We start from the raw sequence: 21148 nt of genomic DNA on the forward strand, positions 1-21148 counted from the left end.
CATTCAAACAACACACATGCTGCTAGCACAGAACTTCTATATTACAGGCATTAAACAGTTAGTGTCAGATTATGTGGGAAGGTGTATCACATGTTTGAGGAACAACCCAAGCACCAATGTAACCAGATTGATTAAAACCCTAAGTGAAATTAAGGAAAAAAGTTGCTTGTAAGTCTCCTTGTCTTTCACAGGAACCAACTCACCCATTCCAAGTGGGAGATATCGTGCAGAAATTAAAGAAAGGAAAATTCGCAGGAGACTTCACCTACGGACCACCGACTACAGTGGTAGCCGTGACCCGCACAGCAGTACTCACGGAAGAAGCATCTACCTGTATCCACGCCACCAGTGTGAAACTGCTAAAGGAGGCACCCCAAAAGGAGGTAATAACGGGGACAGACAGTCCTGACCTCAAAAAAGGATAAAGTGAGGTACTAACGGGAGCAGACAGCTCTGACCTCCACCAGGATGCACTCCCTCAATTCTGGAAGATGGCACAGACGGTCCACTTGGACTGTGGGATTACTGACGATCTTAATGACTCTGCCGGAGGATAACAAAGCTGAAGTTGCTATAACGCAGAAAGGTGGAATCACTACCTTCTGGTACAATTCCTCCAGTACTCACTTACTCCTTCTGTTTATGCAGCATAATGAAGTGCAGTCCTTCCACGAGATGCGGCAACCACTATAAGAATGGACATACCCTCAGAAACAAACAAACCCCCTCAAACCCCGTATCTTAACTTTTAACAATATGAGAGCAATATCTGACCCAACATATGAGGAGGCTCTTGCAGCAGAAACTGGGTTCTCTGATGCCAACCTATGGTTAGAATGGATGAAGTACAGCGCTGCTTCAGTAAATAAAAGTAATTGTTATATATGTGGGACCGCTAAGCCTCACCTAGGTACTGTGCCCTTAATATTGCCCTCTAGTGTTGAGGAATGTTTTTTGCAATTATTCTCAAATTCATCTAGTAACCAGTCTGCATGTGAAGAATGGAAGCAAAAATACCCACTCATAAAAACTCCCCGCCCTGGTGCAGGTATACATATCTATCCTGGCAACTATACCTGCCACAGAGGGGGAGATCAAGGAAGATCCCTGGGTAATTTCACTGAAGGATACTGTGCAACTTACAGTGAAACAGATACCTCCCTCACACAGAATCAAGTATACTCGATTGGAGATGTATATTGGATCTGTGTGGATGGAAAGATAAGATCTAGACTAGAGGGTTTCTGGAAAGCTGAATGTGCCCTTGCTAAAGCCATCATGAACATACATATCTTCACTGAAAATGGAAAAGACACAAACACACATATACGCAACAGTCGTGCCCTCCCAAAAGGTAGCTTCGACCCACACGTATATATTGATGCAATCGGGGTCCCAAGAGGGGTCCCTGATGAATTTAAGGCCAGAGGTCAGGTGGCAGCAGGATTTTAATCCATAATTCCCCATATAACAATCAACAAAAATGTAGACTGGATCAACTATATTTGCTATAATCAACAAAGGTTTGTAGACTACACCAGGGATGCGTTACAGGGTGTAGCAGAATAGTTACAGGCAGATTCCATTATGACATTTCAAAACCGCATGGCACTCTATATGATACTTGCAGAAAGAGGTGGTGTCTGTAAGGTATTGCCAGACCCCTCATCCTGCTGCACGTTCATACCCAACAACACCGGCCCTAATGGTAAGGTCACACTGGCAAAAAAGAAACTCGAGGATTTATCACTCAAGCTCAAAAGAAACTCCGTTATCGATAACCCTTGGGATCAGTATTTTGGCTGGTTCACTACCTGGAAACAGGCACTTGTACAGTCGGGAATCATTATCCTGATAATTATTATAGTAATAGCATTAGTTGCAACATGTATCATACAATGTGTACGGAAACTGATAATGGAAGGAGTATCAAATATGTCATTTTATGAGACTCTGCTGCCTAAATCCTGAAGACAACTCACATGAAGGATATAGAAAATATCTGGCGGTATACAGGGAAAAGGGCAAGGGTAAGAACCATATTATCTAAGAAATTTGGTTCTAAGAGGGGATTGAAGGCAAATGTGACTCCATGTTGTCTTCTCTATGATGTACAGAATTGTTATAATATCTCACCTACACACTTCACATCCCCCCCCGCTGTGAGTTAGGTTCACTTATCTGTCTCAGGACAGATTCTGGGAATCTCCCAGAATTAGGACAAATGTTCTAATTCACTCAGGGTCATTCGGCACAACTGCGTACATTCTTATATGTGACGTATTACATACCCATAAAAGGATGTTCTGATAATATCTGTATGGGCGTCAATGTTTATCATTTTATGATTGGTTTAACGCTGTTGTTGTGCAAACTTTTCTGCTGCCTATATGAGGCCAAGCAATAGCATAATAAAATTAGAGTGTTTCTCAGTGATGTGTGTGTGTGTGTGTCTATTATTGCCAACTGAGAAACATCTCTCCTGACGTCAGTGTCTCAAACCAAGGTTGTCGTAGAGATCCAGAAAGGTCCAAATCCTTTCAGTCTCCACGACTGGAACCCGTGCATACGTACAGGAGCCCTAACACCAAACAGGACGCCATACCAACAACTCACACAGGTATCCAGCACACCAGGACCCCCAAGCTGCAAGGTGCATGGCAGCCCCATGCAGCGCTGCATACAGGCTAGTGCTTCACCCCTCCGGGAAACCAATCTCCTTCTGGAGGACATAGCACACAGGGAAAACGTCTTACATGCATGCAGGGACAAACACCAACAGCCCAGACATGTAACAACAATCAAGACGTACAACACACCCTAAACATAAACCCACACCTAACATACAACAAGTGAGGTAGGTTATAAGGAGCATACAAAAGGAAGACAATTTATGTCCAACAAGGTGGCCCTCAAGGACTGGGCAGACAGAACACCCTGGACTGGAGCAGAGCTCCAGCACAAACGTTGGCTGGAGTACAACTGACTCAAGCCAGGGAGCCACAGGTAATAAAACCCAAGTGACCACACCCAGCCAGGGAGTTAACCCTTCCAGAATAAGACAGGGGAGGAACCAGGAAAAGGGCAGAAAAGCACATGCAAGCCGATATCAATGCGTTTCCCCTGGCAACCGGCATGCACGGCAACGTGTCACGCGCACAACACCGAGGCCGTGACAATTACACATGCAAACAATAGAACTAAGGATTAGGGGTTATTCTGGATTAAAATGGTACAATACCTCTGAGCAGAGTATAAATATAGCTGGTTCCTACACCGCCCTGAACATTTTAGGCTTAGGTTAGGCCCAGGAGAGGCAGTTCTGTTAGTGTTAGGTACCCATCTGCAGAAGCCACCTTGATGTCGGTAGATGGGCCCAAAACACGTTTCATAAAAAATGTGCGCAAAGAGCTTCCATTTTCTATGTATAGTAGGTATTGTACCACTTTAATCCAGAATAATCCCTAATCCTTAGTAGTGATGAGCGGCAGGGGCAATATTCGATTTTGCAATATTTGCGAATATTTGGGCGAATATTCGTTATATATTTGCAAATTCGAGAATGCGTCATTCTTGATTGCGAAATCGGCAATGTAATATTCGCGTATTGCGGGTGAAATACAGGCGTGGGTCACTGTTGCTAAATTTTTCAAGCTGCTAGAAGTTTCCTGAGACTGGAGAATATGGTTGGCACGGCAGAACATTACAATAGCTTTATATGCAGATAGAGTGCACCAATATATTTGCGAATGCAAAAATTGGCAATTAATGATGCGCATATTTCGGCGCAATACGTGCAACTTCACATTTTATCAGGTCTGACTACATATTACTGATTGGTGCACTAAGTATTGTTGTGAACTTGTGACATCACAGCACTATGTCTGTAGCATGTATGTATGGACAGCAGAACCAGCTACACTATATCACTATATAACCTACACGGACTATCTCCCACTAACTATCTGTATTATTTATATAAGCTAACTAACTAACTAACTAAATATCTAACTATCTAATGTAATGACTCAGCAAAGCACAGAGCACAGCAATGTCACTGCTGTCTCTCTCAGAACTACATAAAACAGCAGAAAATGGCTGCTGGGGAGGTCCTTATATAGTAAGGGGTAGGCTACTTTCCTATTGGTTGCTAGGGATGTTGCTAAGCTCAGACAAAGTCATTGCAGCCTTCTCATTGGCCCACAAGCAAGAAGCAGGGAGGGATCATGGGTTGAGATGAAAAAAAAATCTAGAATATTCCAAAAAACGAATATATATCACTATATTCTAAATATTTGCGAATTCTCGAAGTGCCAATATTCGCGATACGAATATTCGCACCCAACACTAATCCTTAGTTCTATTGTTTCCATGTGTAAAGGTTTTCAGTTTGCTGTCTGCATGCTAGCTTTATGGATGTGCACCTGTGACTATGGATTTGCTAGTCTAAATTTTCTTGCATTATTTTATTTTCAATTCAGTTATTTTTGTTTGGACTCCAGTACACACTATCTGTACATTAGGTACACAGAGTCCCTAGGCATCTCTATTTTTAAGTCATAGCTACTCTGTGCACCTTCATATGGTGCCTTTGTGTGCCATCATATTCTTTTGCTTTGTATTACCTTGCTTCTAGAGGAGAATACGTCCATAATATGGTATGCAATGGAGCCTCCTTTTTCAGGTTGCATATGAAATGGGAACTCCGAGGTACATCTTGAACCCATAGCTTTCTATGGGTGTTGTATTAGGGATCCATAATAGACAAAGCTCTAATACACCCATGTGGATCAGCGTTTATGGTAGGACAGTCGCTTAAAGACTAAAGAGTCCCTTCATGATCAACGTCACATCTACATATGGAATTGGTGTCCTCCTCTTATCCTATGGTCTGTTCTTTTTATGTAACATTCTTTTGCCAAATTTCATCCTTCAATAAAGTAATTCCCAATAGAAACTTAACCTCTGAGATGTCTTAAATTGATTGCATGTCCCACCTTCTAGGCCTAAACCAATTAAAGGTATAGATCTATGTCCCAAACCAAAATCTGAAACAATCCCCCAACACTATATGACTTTTATAATAACTATGTTTTCCCATGAGGTAGAGGGGCCTTTGGGTGCCCTCTGATACAAGGTCTTGGGTGTGACTGCTATCTTTGCACCCTTTATAGCTACCTCTGATACTAATGTTTAAGATCTAGCAGGTAGATATTTTGGGGGTTTCTTGAAGTGCAGGGGCTGTAATTTTACGTTCCCTTTGTTTTTTTTTTGTAGATTATCACAAATGCTTCAATATGCAGAAATGTTCTCAAAAGTCAAGTTTCACTTACTTCCATCATTGTCAAAGATACTGTTAGGTTCTGGTTAGCAATTGTAGATATCATTTCAACCATGTATTCCATATTTTTGGATGACCTTGCTATATTATGGCTTTCACTTTTTGCCACATTCTTTAAATTTTCAAGAAATAATGGCAGGTTTTGTTCTATATCTGGACCATCTACCAAGTTCTATGTTTGGGATAAATACAAGAAAATGACAAAAATAAAGGTAAACAAAAAGTGTGGCCAAAATATCAGTTCTTTTCCTCTCTTCCATACATGTTTGGAGACTTTTTTTTGGCCATGACCACACTCACCCACCCGGATCCCACGCCACTGTCGTCCAATGCTGGTTCAGCCTCTGGTCCTGGCATGAAACACTGGAAATGGCAGGAAAGTCCTACTCAGCCAATCACTGGTAGAAGCAAATCAACCTCAGAGCTAGTGATTGGCTGAGCAGTCCTTTCCTGGAATGACTGGTGTGTTGGGCCAGGATCATGAAATGAAGAGCAGTAGGGATTGGACCAGTGTTGGAACGGCACCCGTGGGAGATTGGTGAGGGCGAGTATATATTTTTTATGTTTAACCCATTATGGTCAATTTTTAAAAAAATTATTTTTCTGGAAAAGCTCATCTGTATGTTAATGAACAATACAGGAGACGTTGCCAAAACATACCCCCTTTTCTGAAATTACTTACTGCTCTGCAACTTTTGGTTAAAGCAGCACCTCACAGACTTCCTGCTCTCACCGTCCTCTGCTCCTAATAGTGGTAATACTGAGAGTCCTCTGCTCCTTCCTGCAAATTCCCTCTGCCCTTTGATCCATATGTAGAAGGCAGCAGCTAAAATGGAGCAGAGATGCAATGAATGCAGGGGGTGGGCGGGACAGGAAGTCTGTGAGGTGCAACTTCAGCCAATAGCTGGAGACCAGGAAGTGATTTCAGAGAAGGCAGTAGTGTTTCGGCAACTTCTCCTGCACAGCACAGTAATATACTCATGTTACATGTAGACAGTGTTGGATTGAATGTATACTGTAGATCCCATGCAGCAAGGAGTCATTATATTTGGTAACATCGTAGGCAGCTGTTACATCATAATATACTATATGAATCCATAAACTACAGGATTTGCTGATCTACTATCAATCATGCTGCCGTGTATGTGTAGATCTATCGTATCTTCAGCTGTCAGAATGACATAGATGTAGACCTTCTTACCTTGAGTTTTTGCAACTCTGTAAAAATCTTTTCAGAAAAACACTCATTTGTTGCCTCTCCCCAGGTCCCATCCTCGCAGAGATAAATGATGTTACCAAATTGAAGCGGGTCAATGGTCATGCATGGTACAGAATAGTTATGTCCGTTTGGAGTTTCAGGACGCTTATCAACAGCTTTGCATGTGTTACCTGAGGATTCTAGCAAACATTTTTAGTTAGAAATTACCTAAAACTATTAAATGTTGTAAAAATCTCCTTTGGCTAACTAGAAGACTTCTCCAGTAGACCACCGCTACTGTCCTCATCTCATGACTACTCAGGTCTTAGCTGCAGTCTTTCATACTTATGTCTTAAACCTAATGTAAAGGGCCACATCATTCAAATGAAAAAAAAAGAAAAACAACCAACAAAACCTAACATAATCTCCCTATCTTGTTGTTTTGTCCGATGTCACATTTGCATGAGAAATAACACAGGAAGCAGTGCATTGTTCTCTTAGGCTGCAGCCAGGTCTTCTCCCCCTCTGATGCTACTGCACATGAGCCAGGAAGTTTAGGAGGAGGGAACTGGGTTTAGTCTGGATATTTTTTTTTACACACAGTGAACCTGCCCATTTTATTGGAAGGAATCGCCTACTTACCAGAACTATAAAATAAATGTGGTAACACTGCCAGCCATAGTGTCAATATCACCAGCTGTAGTCTATACATAGACCCAGCCATAGCACCTATAGTATCAAGTACTATTTCCCCAGCTAATTGGGGATCGTTTACATCTCAACTTTTCTAGACAGCTTAATAGTTCATCTGCCTAGTTATGTAGTGATGACTCCACCCTTCACTTCATAATTGTACATATTTGCATTCAAGAAGCTTTGGAAAGCTGGTTAGCATGTGGAGTTATGCTGGAGATCAGACTACATGTATAGGATATACTCATGGTTTTGGTGGTACTATATTTATGGATAGGGAAGGGATTTATCATTGTAGGAGTATTTGAGGTTAGTTTTTAAATTTGGCGCAAGTGCAATGTGGTTGCTCCTATTTCAGTAAAAGTAAATCTAGGGGATACCTGGTGTGAAGTTGTGACTTTTTTGCAACTTTTTTATAGTCACACTTCACATATGTGTCACAAAAGTGATCTTACTCTGAAATTCTGTCCAAATTTTCAGTCCAATTCTGTAGGTGGTACTGGAAGGCGCAATGCTCAGGGAGCCAGAAAACAGGACTGTCTGGCCTAAAACCGGACGTTTGGCTACCCTATAAATAGTGTCATAGCTAGGTAGATTTAGCTTTCAGGGTTCTGGAAAAGCTAGGTTACCTGCACATGTAAGGGTAACATTATCTGGATAGTGTGTACAGTTCAACAAGACTTGTAATCCAGATTTCAAACCCTAATGAATGCTAAACTAATGTCCAGCCATCTGGGAAAGCTGAGTAGCACTTTCAGCAGTGTCAGGGCCAAGGTACTATATGGTATATCTGCAAACATATAAAGGGAGGTTTTGTAAGAGGTGGAAGTTTTGCAGATTCCAGCTCTTTCACAGTGCTCTGTGTGTCTATTAATATGAATGCAGTGTTGAGGCCCACCCCTTTGCTGTACTTCCTGATTTCACTGTGAGGTTATGCTAGGGCACAGAGCTGGTCTGCAGCCTAAGATGGAGAGGCTGAAAGGAAGGAGGCATTTATCAGACTGCAGGATATCTGCTAAAATTGCTGTCTATACAGAAACTTTACCTTACGTGTATTTTAGTTTTTTTTTTTTTTCCCAGGGTTTAGTAGCCATTTAAACTTATCACATCTCATGTCCCAGTTACAGCTTTTCCCACTCAGACTCCTCCTCCTTCAAACATCAGTCATTGCTTACTGAATGTGGCCAGGAAACAGCTATATGCAACCAGCAATCCAATGGTGTGCAAGCTGAACCCCCACCTGGCCAAGTTGCTGGTGATGCAATCGCTGCTTTACCACTTAGTTGTTTCTGCTGCATTTAGGGAAACTTATGGTGTACGAATGGCCTTGATGGAAGATACCAGTGGCGTAACTACAACTAACTGGGCCCACAGCAAATTTTTGAACACCCCCCCCCCCCCCCACACCAACTTATTTACAACCCCCACTCCTGTGGCTAGTCAAGATTGAGCTCTCAGACAAGGCCCAGCAGCCACTCTGTCCGTTTCCTACAGTGTCACTGCATATAATGTCATTGTATAATATTGTTGAGGGGGTGCTGACAATAAAATATTTTAGTCTTCCTCCTGAGGGGGCCCCTTGTGGGTCTGGGCCCCAAAGCAGTTGCTTCCCCTGCTTCCCCTATAGCTACACCCCTGGAAGATACCTAGACACCATAAGCCATCACTGCCTTGTACTTGCATTTGGTGGGGAATTTGGGCTGCTCCTTGCAATTCTCACAGTTCAGCAAGGTGTTATGGGTAGGTACAGTACATGGCTTTCACGGCATACTGGGTCATTGTTTTTTGCGGCAGCACCACAGCAACAAGGCCAGGTCCTGCTGACACCTGCATGTTTTTGTCGATCTGGTTCCCACATCAGCTGCTTATCCGCCTGAGAACAAAAGGATCGGGCAGTTGAAATCCAACATAGGTGATTCTTATCTTCCCCAACATCTACCATTTGGAAAGAGTTGGGAGGCTCCCATATATATTAGCTGGTCGCTGATTCCACCAAAATTGTCAGGTTTAACCAACATACATCTAATGTGTATGGCCAGCTTTTGGCATGAACTTCAGCCATCTTGTTTGTAGACATATGGAAGATGTACATGATTCTGAAGCAACTACTTGTGGTAGTAGAGCAATAGACTGGAAGATGCTTTACAGTATACAATGCTGTCTTGGGGTTCAGGATTCTTGTTCGGTAACGGTAGGGGGTGAGTGACTGAAGGATATTTTTGGGCCTATTTTCCACTGTGTTCAATTTCTGTACGTGACAGAGGAGGAGGCTTTTAGGTTCCTCAAACTGTATAGCTTCAGAAAATAAAGTAGTCACAGCCGATTCACATCTTGGTTACTACTCACCCTCCCCATTTGCCTCTCTGTAATTATTTTCTTACCATCTAGAAGGCTTATGGTAATCGCGTCTTTGCTCCTGACTTGGTCAGACAATTTGTTGGTGACTACACAGTGTATTGTATTGGGTTCACACTTAACTAACTGTTCGGATTCAAAACATTTTATATTTCCACTGTCTCCAGATGGCGTACCTACAAGAAAATGCAATAACATAAATATACTGATTTTGAGATTTCCTGGGATCAAATTTAAGCAGCCTGGTTTATATTCTCAAAACTAAGGGTACTTTCACACTAGCTAAGGGCGGATCCGACAGGCTGTTCACCCTGTTGGATCTGTCCTGCCGCTATTTTGCGGTGCCGCCGGACTGCCGCTCCGTCCTCATTGACTATAATGGGGATGGGGGGCGGAGCTCCGGCGCAGCACGGCAGTGCACGGCGAAAGGCCGTCGGACTAAAAGTACTGCACGTCCGACTTTTTAGTCTGGCGGCCTCTCGCCGGGCAAAATAGCGGCAGGACGAATCCGACAGGGTGAACAGCCTGTCGGATCCGTCCTGCCACTAGTGTGAAAGTAGCCTAAGCCTTGGTTTGGGTTAGCAGAATTTAGTAGATAGATACAATAGATATGGGATTGAGAGATAGATAGATAGATAGATAGATAGATAAACTGTAGATAGATGGTATGCATAGTTATGCTACAGATAGAAAGATAGATTGTACATTATTAGGCATTTTTGTACTTTATTTGGTTTTCAGAGAGCTGTTGCATTGCATGTTTTGTTTTATAGATAGATGATAGATATATAGATAGATATGAGGACTGATAGATAGATAGTATCTATCTATCTATCTATCTATCTATCTATCTATCTATCTATCTATCTATCTATCTATCTAATTTGAATTGATGAGGCAGCATTCAGGATAAGGTGAAAGGGTGTTGGACACATTTATTCCCCAGATTATCTGGGGGAATAAACGGATCCAAAACACTTTTACTTTATCCTGAATCATTTCAAATTAGATAGATACTATCTATCTATCTATCTATCTATCTATCTATCTATCTATCTATCTATCTATCTATCTCATATCTGTCTATCTATCTATTATCTATCTATCTATCTATCTATCTCATATATATATATATATATATATATATATATATATATATATATAAAACTATCTAGCTGTCTCTCTGTGATAAGATTTCTTACCAGGTGTGTCTACTGTGATGTTCCCGAACCGTATAGTATAGTTTTCATTAAATACGCAGCACGTCAGCACTGCTACACAGCTAGAGTTCACATATGATTGCTTGGGGTAGACTTGTATCTCCTCACTCCGTGGTAAAGGTACAACATTTACTGTTATATTTTGTGAACTACTCAGGTTACTCTGATACGCCGTACATATGAATATACCTTTGATCAAAATGCAAGGGAAATAGAAACCATTAAAAAAGTAATGTGAGTATATAAAACATTATGCACAGTATATCATTGGCAACGTTATGTTTCATAATTTGAAATAGAGAAGGCAGTTTATGATACATATGATTTAGCACTCTCAAACTTTCTGCAATAGTTCACCTCTGGTGGCAAGGGGTGTACTTAGTGGTTATGGTTCAGTGGTGGGCACACAACTTGGTTAGTTATGGTTCTCTGGTAGGCACATAGCTTAATAGTAACAGTCCTTTGGCGGGTACACAGCTTACTGGTTCCAGTTTTTTGCAGGCACACATTTTGGTGGTTACAGTTCTCTGGCAGGCACACAACTTAGTGGTTACAGGTTTTTGGTGGGTCCTCAGCTTAGTGGTTTTGGTTCTCTAGTGGGCAAACTGTTAAGCGTTTACAGTTTTGTGGTGGGCACACAGCTCAGTAGTTACAGTTCTTTGGTAGGCACACCAATTAGTGGTTAGTTTTATGTCCAGCAAACAGCTGAGTGGATACAGCTTTCTGGCAGGCACACAGTTAGTGGTTACAATACATTGGTGGGCACACAGCTTAGCAGTTATGGTTCATTGGTGGGCGCACAACTTATTCGTTACAGTTTTCTGATGGGCACAAAATCTTGAGGTTTCAGCTTGGAACAGGCCCACTGAGCAACCCAGAGAAACAAGGAAACAAAGGGCTGCTGTAGCTTAGGCTACTTTCACACTTGCGGCAGAGAGATCCGGCAAGCAGTTCCGTCGCCGGAACTGCCTGCCGGATCAGGCAAAATGTATGCTAACTGATGGCATTAGTAAGACTGATCAGGATCCTGATCAGTCTTAAAAATGCCTGATCAGTCGAAAAAATGCATTGAAATGCCGGATCCGTCTTTCCGGTGTCATCCGGCAAAAACGGATCCGGCATTTATTTTTTCACCTTTTTTTCAGTCTGCGCATGCGCATACCGGAACGACGGATCCGGCATTCCGGTATTCTGAATGCCGGATCCGGCACTAATACATTCCTATGGGAAAAAATGCCTGATCCGGCGTTCAGGCAAGTCTTCAGTTTTTTTTAGCCGGAGATAAAACCGTAGCATGCTACGGTTTTCTCTTTTGCCTGATCAGTCAAAACGACTGAACTGAAGACATCCTGATGCAAACTGAACGGATTACTCTCCATTCAGAATGCATGGGGACATACCTGATCAGTTCTTTTCCGGTATAGAGCCCCTGTGACGGAACTCAGCGCCGGAAAAGAACAACGCAAGTGTGAAAGTAGCCTTAGCACAATCCACAGTCTCTGATTTCTTTTGCGTTTAAGAGCAATAGAGCTTCTTATGGCCTTTGGCCCAGGTGCACTAAGTTCAGAACCACTCGAGAACTCCATAGAATTAATCATTCAGAAGGGTAGTGAGAGGGGCTGGAGACCAAGTCATCAGGTAGCCGATATGACAGGTAGCAGCAACATTTCTAACAAAAACCTTTCACTAAATTATTTTTTAGCCCACAATACATCCAAATAAATAAAAAATTACTCAGAAGGTGTTCATGGCCTTTAACAATGGTGCCCAGTTAATAAGGAAACACAGGGCTGTTATAGCTCAGCACAATCCAGTCTCTGGTCTCTGGACTCAAGCAACATGTAGAAGGTAGACTAGCAGTACAATAAATACCCCGTACAGGTGTGGACGTTTAGTGTAATTGAATTATTGTGTTGTGCTATATTGTTTCTTCTTTTACTTTTCACATATACTCATGGGAGAAGGAGCTAACATGAATCGTTTGAATATTTGCATTTTTTTTTATATGTGTACAATATGAAGGAAAATTGATGCATAATTATAGTTGTAGTCGGTGGCCTCTGGAAAGGTTAATTCTTAGTGGCTAGAGTCTGAGAAAGAGATGCCCTAGGAGGTGGAGATGGGTCCTGGGAATTGACAAAAGGGGTTGTCTGCTGCCAAAGGTACGTGACGGTATGACTTAACTCCTTATATACTTCACTCTTAGTCCGGAACCTGTCCGGCACTATGTTCTTGCGCCTGTGTACATTGTGCAGTGTCCTGAAACACACTGCTAGACACTGTAATTGTGTTTCATGGAAATGTGCTTGTGCCTGAGATCCCACAAAGTTGCATAGTGAGGGGGAGGTTCTAACAAACCTCCCAAGGCTGTCTCCACCCTTCTCTCTCTCTAAGAGGAAGGAAGTCACTACAGTACAGTCTGAGGTAGAAGCAACATCTCAGCAGCCATTGTGGAGAATTATCTAGACTCCAGAGATAGTTCCATGTACCAGTCCATAGAAGGGAAAGATTACAGAAGATCCCGGCAACCCAGAGAGGGAGTGAGAATATTGGCAAAGGAAGGTAATTGTCGTTTATCAGTCTCTAGCCTCCTCTGCATTTGGTGGAGAGATTCCAAGCTACCAGCTGTCCACCATAGCCAAAGACAGAAAGGCCACCTGTCAGGAGATAGTATTCCTAGAGAGGATACGGCAACTATTGTGAACCAAAGTATATGACTATACAGTGCAGCAGACATAGTACATCCCTCCAGCCTGGAGAAACCAGAGAGGAAGATTGATTGCTAGAGAGGAAAACAACCCCTTATGCAACTTCTGGGAACTAACCTGAGCCATTGTAGACGCTGTCTTGCTGTAAATGACTTTTGTTCACATTGATGACCTTTGGATCAGCTTCAGTAAAGTACTGGGAATTTGTTAAGAAAATTGGTCTCCTTATTGTCCGAACTCATCACCTACTTGCACCCAAGGGTGTTGGCATCACGAACCTCAGGGACCTTGCCTCCTCTGCACCTAAAATCCATACCTCCAAGAGCACCTCAACCAACATCCGGCAGGAGATCCCTTAACACCAGAGTGTGCCCTGAAGGAATCCGGTGCCATCCTTACACTCGCTGCACGCCGGCCCAGGCAGCTGCAGAAACCCGAGTGCCAACAACTTCTCCCATCGGACCACCACACTCACACATTGCCCCTGTGGTCCCGGTCTCTGCAATTGTCTAGAAACCCATCTTGTCCATGTGCCCAGAAAAGTGCAAGCTTAAAGGAAATGTGTCACCAAAATTTTTATCTGCCAGTTAAAACAAGATAGTAACACATCTCCTTTTTTTCTAATCTGTTTTTATTTTCTGATTGTAGATTTTTTTATTTTATTTCCTGAGCATTATGATGGGAGCGGCTATCTTGCCTGAGCTGTTCTTAACAGCAATTACACAGCATTAAAAAAATTGCTTTATGGCAGCCCCATGGACCATAGACACAATGGTCTGGAGGGGACCTCAGTGACTTCTATAGGAGAGTTTTCTAGGCATGCTCTGTGACCTGTGCAGAGGTCATTGTACAAGGAAAGAATAGATAAGCTCTCACAATCACCTATTGTGAATGGTGGATCCTGTGTTATCTATACACAGAGGTGATATCATTACAGATTGGATTAGAATGACAGATAAGGAGATAACTGCAGTAAAGTGATCTGTACAGACCAAGAAGTGGTGCCAATTATTAGACATAGTGGCCAGTGCAAGAACTACGGTATTTTTAGTTTTAGTTTAAATCTAAAAAGTGACATGGAAAATGAAAAATAATATAAACAAATTATTTAATAATACGTTAAATATAAAATAGTGATTTAAACAGCAGGTCATTTTCTGATGACACATTCCCTTTAACATTCACAGGTAAATGCCAAAGACCTACAAGCTGAACCTGTCAGCTTAAAGGGATTGTCTAAGACAGCTAAAAAGTCAAGAGGCCAGACAGGGTGTAAAAAAAACAAAAAAAAACACAATGATGTAGTCAGAGCATCCCCTTTTGAGCAACATAGTTCTAGTTTCTGCCTCTTTCACGCCCCGCTGGATCGGAAGTGTGATTATACTCCAGAGCTGCACTCACTATTCTGCTGGTGGAGTCTCTGTATACATACACGTGACTGCTGCTGGCACATTAGTGGCCTTTGCAGTGATGTCTGCAGGAACGGCAGCAGACGGCCAAGCCTCATATTAAAACATTAAGTAAAATATGTGTCAGAAATACATGCCAATGGCCATTGGCTGCCATAAGTGAATGATTTGGGAAAAAATAATTTTCATTTTTGCATTTTACTCTGGAGCTGGATTCACAATTCTGCAAGCTTGAGAGCTGAAATCTCCCAAGGTTCCTTGCTTGTTTAGTGTCTGCTTAAAGCTTTCGCAAGTGATTTACAGTCTGGGAAGTATTGTCTTTGCTGATATGGGTGTGTTCGGCAACCAGCTCGATGAACGTTTTCAATGTGATAACTAGCAGAAATGTGATTGCAGCTCTGGAGTATAATCAGCTCTAACGCCATTACAAGATATAAAATGTATGTACCGAGTGATATTACATTGTAAATAAGTGGATGAATGTACCTACCTGACCACCCCATGGTAGCATTAGGTATTGAAAACTTGACACTAGTGGTATTTAATGTACGTGATCTGTTTTTAACATTGCTTGTCGTATCTTTTGCCACCTCTATTCTTTGTACGCTGATATCAGTTATGCAAGTTATATCCAGACCTTTACCTGCAGAAATCTGCGACGCTGCTATTATCTCTATGTTGGCTGTAAAAAAATTAAATAAATACAAGTTGACTTTATCTTTGTCTTTCTTGCTATTTACAGTGAGTGATTTTGGAAGGGGGTAACCCTCATGTAACTTTGTTGCCCCATAAAGCTCATACCAGAGTCCTACCAGGTGCTATGGATCAGGGGGTGACAAGCTGACAAAATGTATAAGAAGGAGAGATAAACAAATATATAGATATTGGATAGATAGATATGAGATAGGATGATATGAGATAGATATGTACTACCCCAGAGTGGTATTACTTTTTCTTCACCCTGCTACCGTCTCTAATGGGCTAAGTCGTCTGTGTATTTATTCCAGGTCCGCTTACATTGCGCATTAATTGTTCTGCCATGTAACTGTTATTTGTTGTATTACATGTTATATTTCTGGTTCACCAGCAGGTGGCAGCGGATATATTGCAGAGAGATCTTTAGATAGAATGGAACTTATCATTTCGTTCTCCCCCTTTTGGGCAGAAGTGGGCTAGTCCCATTTCCTAGCAAGGGAGGGGCAGCAGGAAGTGTCTAGTCAGTCTGAACCAGGGTAGCGTCTGATGCAGGTGTGCCAAGATGTATCAGCGAGAGGAGGCCCCCCTCCTGCAGCAGGAGTCCCACCAGAGGGAAGCAGCTCATGGAGCACCATGACTCCTTCTAGATTTATAGATGGAGTATGACAAGAGGGTCAACAGCCAGGGGTACCCCACTCCAGAGGTACCAGAATCGCTGCAGAGTCCAGCTACCAGACTTAGGCTAGTTTCACACTAGCGGCAGCCTTCTCCGGCAGGCTGTTCTGGCGGGTGAACAGCCTGCCGGATCCGTGCTGCCGCTAGTGCACGCGTGGCGCCAGAGGTCCGCTCCAGCCCAATTGATTATAATGGGGGCGGGCTGGAGTTCCGGCGGCAGCACGGCAAACATGCCGAGAGTAAAACTACGACATATAATCAATGGGGCTGGAGCGGATCTCCGGCTAGTGGCAGCACGGATCTGGCAGGCTGTTCACCTGCCAGAAAAGCCTGCCAGAGAAGGCTGCCGCTAGTGTAAAACTAGCCTAAAGCTGAGTTTAGCCCAGCAGAAAGATAAAGCAGAATATTTAAGTTTGCCTGCCTGTTTATGTCAAAGCCTGCTGAAAGCAAGAGAAACACCACTTCTTGTAAAAATGCAAGTTGATTTAAGAAAAGCTGTTGATCTTTATAAAAGTCTGAACTTGACTATTTCTCCACCTCCACCATTACTCTCCCCTTTATTGCTTCGGAGCCTAACCCTGGGGAGCACCATGACACACAAAAACTATTGGGGCCGCACCACATCACTAGACATTCCTAAAACCTGGGACACGATCAGCCCTGGGGGGCAGCATGTTGCAGATATTAGATAGATATGATAGATGAGATAGATAGATAGATAGATAGATAGATAGATAGATAGATAGATAGATAGATAGATAGATAGATAGATTTGAGTAGATAGATATGAGATGGATGGATAGATAGATGAGACAGATAGATAGATTGATAAATCATCAATATTACAAGACCAGAAAACCCCTATAAATAAATATAATATAGATTCTTACCTCTTTTTATATAGTTAATCGTTATTATTTTTGAATCTCTTGCCCCTTCATTTCTCTGAAAGTTGCAATTGTACTTTTTAGAAGATAAACATCTTTTACTATCTGCAGTCAATGTGTATATTTTGCAGGTTGTGTTTTTGCTTTCCTCCCCTTATAATAGAGATTGAGAGGTGTATAATTAGTCAGTGGTCTTATTTTATCAGAACAAAGTGACCATTATTGCAGTGCATACCACCTTTCAAGACCATGTTATGTTTACATCTAGAATTAAGTTATTGATCCTGAGTTACATCCTGTATTATACTCCAGAGCTGCACTCACTATTCTGCTGGTGGAGTCACTGTGCACATACATTACATTACTTATCCTGGGCTAATCCTGAGTTACATCCCATATTGTACTCCAGAGCTGCACTTACTATTCTGCTGATGGAATCACTGTGTACATACATTGCATTACTTATCCTGTACTGATTCTGAGTTACACACTGTATTATACCCCAGAGCTGCACTCACTATTCTGCTGGTGGAGTCTCTGTGTACATACATTACATTACTTATCCTGTACTGATCCTTAGTTACATACTGTATTATACTCCAGAGCTGCACTCACTATTCTGCTGGTGGAGTTACTGTGTAAATACATGATATTACTTATATCCTATATTATACTCCAGAGCTGCACTCACTATTCTGCTGGTGGAGTCACTGTGTGCATACATTACTTATCCTGTACTGATCCTGAGTCACATTCTGTATTATACTCCAGAGCTGCACTCACTATTATGCTGGTGGAATCACTGTGTACATACATTGCATTACTTATCCTGTACTGATTCTGAGTTGCACACTGTATTATACTCCAGAGCTGCACTGACTATTCTGCTGCTGGAGTCACTGTGTACATGCATTACATTACTTATCCTGTACTGATCCTGAGTTACATACTGTATTATACTCCAGAGCTGCACTCACTATTCTGCTGGTGGAGTTACTGTGTAAATACATGATATTACTTATATCCTGTATTATACTCCAGAGCTGCACTCACTATTCTGCTGGTGGAGTCACTGTGTGCATACATTACTTATCCTGTACTGATCCTGAGTCACAGTCTGTATTATACTCCAGAGCTGCACTCACTATTCTGCTGGTGGAATCACTGTGTACATACATTGCATTACTTATCCTGTACTGATACTGAGTTACACACTGTATTATACTCCAGAGCTGCACTCACTATTCTGCTGCTGGAGTCACTGTGTACATACATGATATTACTTATATCCTGTATTATACTCCAGAGCTGTACTCACTATTCTGCTGGTGGAGTCACTGTGTGCATGTGGTTACCCTTGGAAGCAGACAGCAGTATATTTCCTTCCTGCAGTGAGCCATGTGACTTTAAGAGCGTCTGTCAGCAGATGTTTAGCTATAAAATTGTAGACCTGTTGCTTGTGCACTTGGCAGCTGAAGGCATCTGTGTTGGTCCCATGTTCATATGTGTCTGCATTGCTAAGAAGGATGATGTTTAATTATATGCAAATAAGCCTCTAGGAGCAATGGGGGCGTTACCATTACACCTAGAGGCACTGCTCTCTCTGCAACTGCAGCGCCCTCTGCACTTTGATGGACAGGGCCAGGTGTGATCATGTTTTCACTGCCTGGCCCTTTCAATCAAAGTGAGAGGACGCAGCAGTTGCAGAGAGAGCAGAGCCTCTAGGTGTTGCTCCTAGAGGCTCATTTGCATATAACTAAACATCATCCTTCTCAGCAATGTGGACACATAAGGACATGAGACCAACACAGATGCCTTCAGCTGCCAAGTGCACATGTAACAGTCCATCTAGTGTCACATGTCTAAATCTTTATGCCCTTTAATGGACTGGTTTCCGCTCGCAATTTTTTTTTATTATTAATATGAAGCCAATAGAATCATAAAGTGCTGCAAACATATATGGCTCCCACTAGCTGGAAACATACCACTCATAATCAGGACATACCCCAAAGTTCTACAAATATACCACTCACACTCTGCTCCTGGTACACATGTGTCACCCACTTACTGGAATGCTGGCATGTAACCACCTTGACCCTGGACTCTTGCTGCAGATGTGCCACCCATAACCAGCAAACCAAGCCTCACACATAGGACAAATGCTGCACACACAGGCACAAGCATGTACTCAAATGCACCACTCACACCTAGGATGCATACCACGCATATCTTGTAATGTACCAGTATATCTCTGTATGGATCAGTCGGGGTTAATGATCCTGACTCTGTTCCTGTAGGAAGTTAGGAGATGGACTTAGATCCGCCCCTAGTTCTATCAGTAGTGTGCTAGTGGAGGAAGTGAGAAGAAGCTACACGCTCCTCAGAAAACTAGGCCTTCATCCCAAGGAATCACTACCTCTGAATGATCCCCAGAAAGAAAACCATCTCTACAGCAAAAGAGAAAGGAAATAATCAGGAAGATCCAGAATCTGCATAGCCGAGTACTGGAGTCAGTCAGTAAGGTATTAGCTGTTTAAAGGGGTTGTGCAAGAAAGGAGCTGGGCCTGTATAGTGAAGCTTACTGACCTGCTTCCTGGTGCTTCCTCCCTGCTCCTTCTCCTCCAGGCCTGTGATGCTTTGCTGGGCTCCCTCGCTATCAACATCCGGTTTGACATCACTGCAGCCAATTACTGGCCGTGGCGGAGATCGGATCCCCTTATGTCATGACAAATGTTCACATAATGCAAGGGGATGCGGTCTCTGCTGCGGCCAGTGATTATGGTGATGGCAAACCGCTTGTTGATAGCGTGGGAACCCAGCAGAGCATCGCAAGCCAGGGTAGAAGGAGCAGGGAGGAAGCGCCAGGAAGCAGGTAAGTCATCTTTCCTTTAGAGGTCCGGCCAAGTGAGTGTGTGCGTGTGTGTGGGGGGGGTGCCATTCTTGCACAACCCCTTGTTGTGAGACTTTACTGCGGTGAGAGGGACATTGCTAGGACTCACTTCACCCCTGGACATGGTCTGGTCCACGGTATTTCAAACCTGTACCCCTTGGCTGGGAATTACAGCCACCACGCAAGAACATTATTGCCAGTCTTAGATTCTGCAGAGAGAGACTTTGGAGAGATAGAGGCAAGGAGTACTATTACCCCCATCCTGGCCTATATCCATACTTTGCTATCTCGGAAGAGTTGCACTGAGAATAGTTTGGAACTGTGTTTTGATACCGTTGGATGCACTACAACTCCCATTCTGCAATTCAGTTAAGAGAGACATTTATCGTCCACAACTGGCCTGATTACTGACTCCTGCACCATTCGCCGGCTCCAGCACCGACATCTCATGCCTTGCAGCCATACAAAACGTTACCACCAAGGGCACCCCAACTACCATAAGGTAGGATCTCCAATATCAGGGTGTCTCCCGAGGAAAGAAAGGGTGGGCCCTCCTATCGCTTCCCTGGCCCTAGGTAGTGACTGTGTGAGGAATGCCACTGGGAATGTTTATTGCAGCCAGACCCACTGGCACTCCCATCTTTTGCTCCCACTACTCCAGGGCTTGCAACGTACATGCACCACTGGCCACAAGCCACACACAGAGGACATGTGCCACACACACGTCACGGACAGTGCACTGCACATCAATCAATCATGAATATCAGTTGTTGTTTTTTTAATTTTTTTTTAACCCCATTAGAATCCCTACAGGCTGCAACAGAGACTTGCTCTTCATGCCGCTAATACCTTGCGTTGCAATTAGGCCACACACCTTCGAGCATCGTGAATTTAGCGGCAGCTTTCCAAACAACCCTTTCAGACTCCAGTGTCTTGCTTTATTACCTAGTATTGGTGTGGCCTCAAGGGCCCTGCCACTCTTGGAGCCCCTACTCCACCACACCTTCTGCACAGGCGACATGTCTGCCTCTGAAGTAAAGGGATGAATTTCCTTAGTGATCAATCATCTGATGTAG

The 21148-nt window shown here is 42.9% G+C and overlaps 1 protein-coding gene across 1 annotated transcript in view; it reads right to left on the bottom strand.

The window, feature by feature from the left end:
* Positions 1–21148, bottom strand: part of LOC120998981 (adhesion G protein-coupled receptor F5-like) — a 68045-nt gene that overhangs the window by 23604 nt on the left and 23293 nt on the right. The window contains exons 7-9 of the mRNA XM_040429859.1: positions 9614–9763; positions 6543–6739; positions 5334–5513 (exon numbers count right to left, since the gene is read on the bottom strand). Coding sequence (XP_040285793.1) covers positions 5334–5513; positions 6543–6739; positions 9614–9763 — 527 coding nt within the window. The remainder of the gene's footprint in view (positions 1–5333; positions 5514–6542; positions 6740–9613; positions 9764–21148) is intronic.

The sequence above is a fragment of the Bufo bufo genome, chromosome 4, assembly GCF_905171765.1.
Source record: "Bufo bufo chromosome 4, aBufBuf1.1, whole genome shotgun sequence".
In the NCBI taxonomy this organism is placed as follows: domain Eukaryota; kingdom Metazoa; phylum Chordata; class Amphibia; order Anura; family Bufonidae; genus Bufo; species Bufo bufo.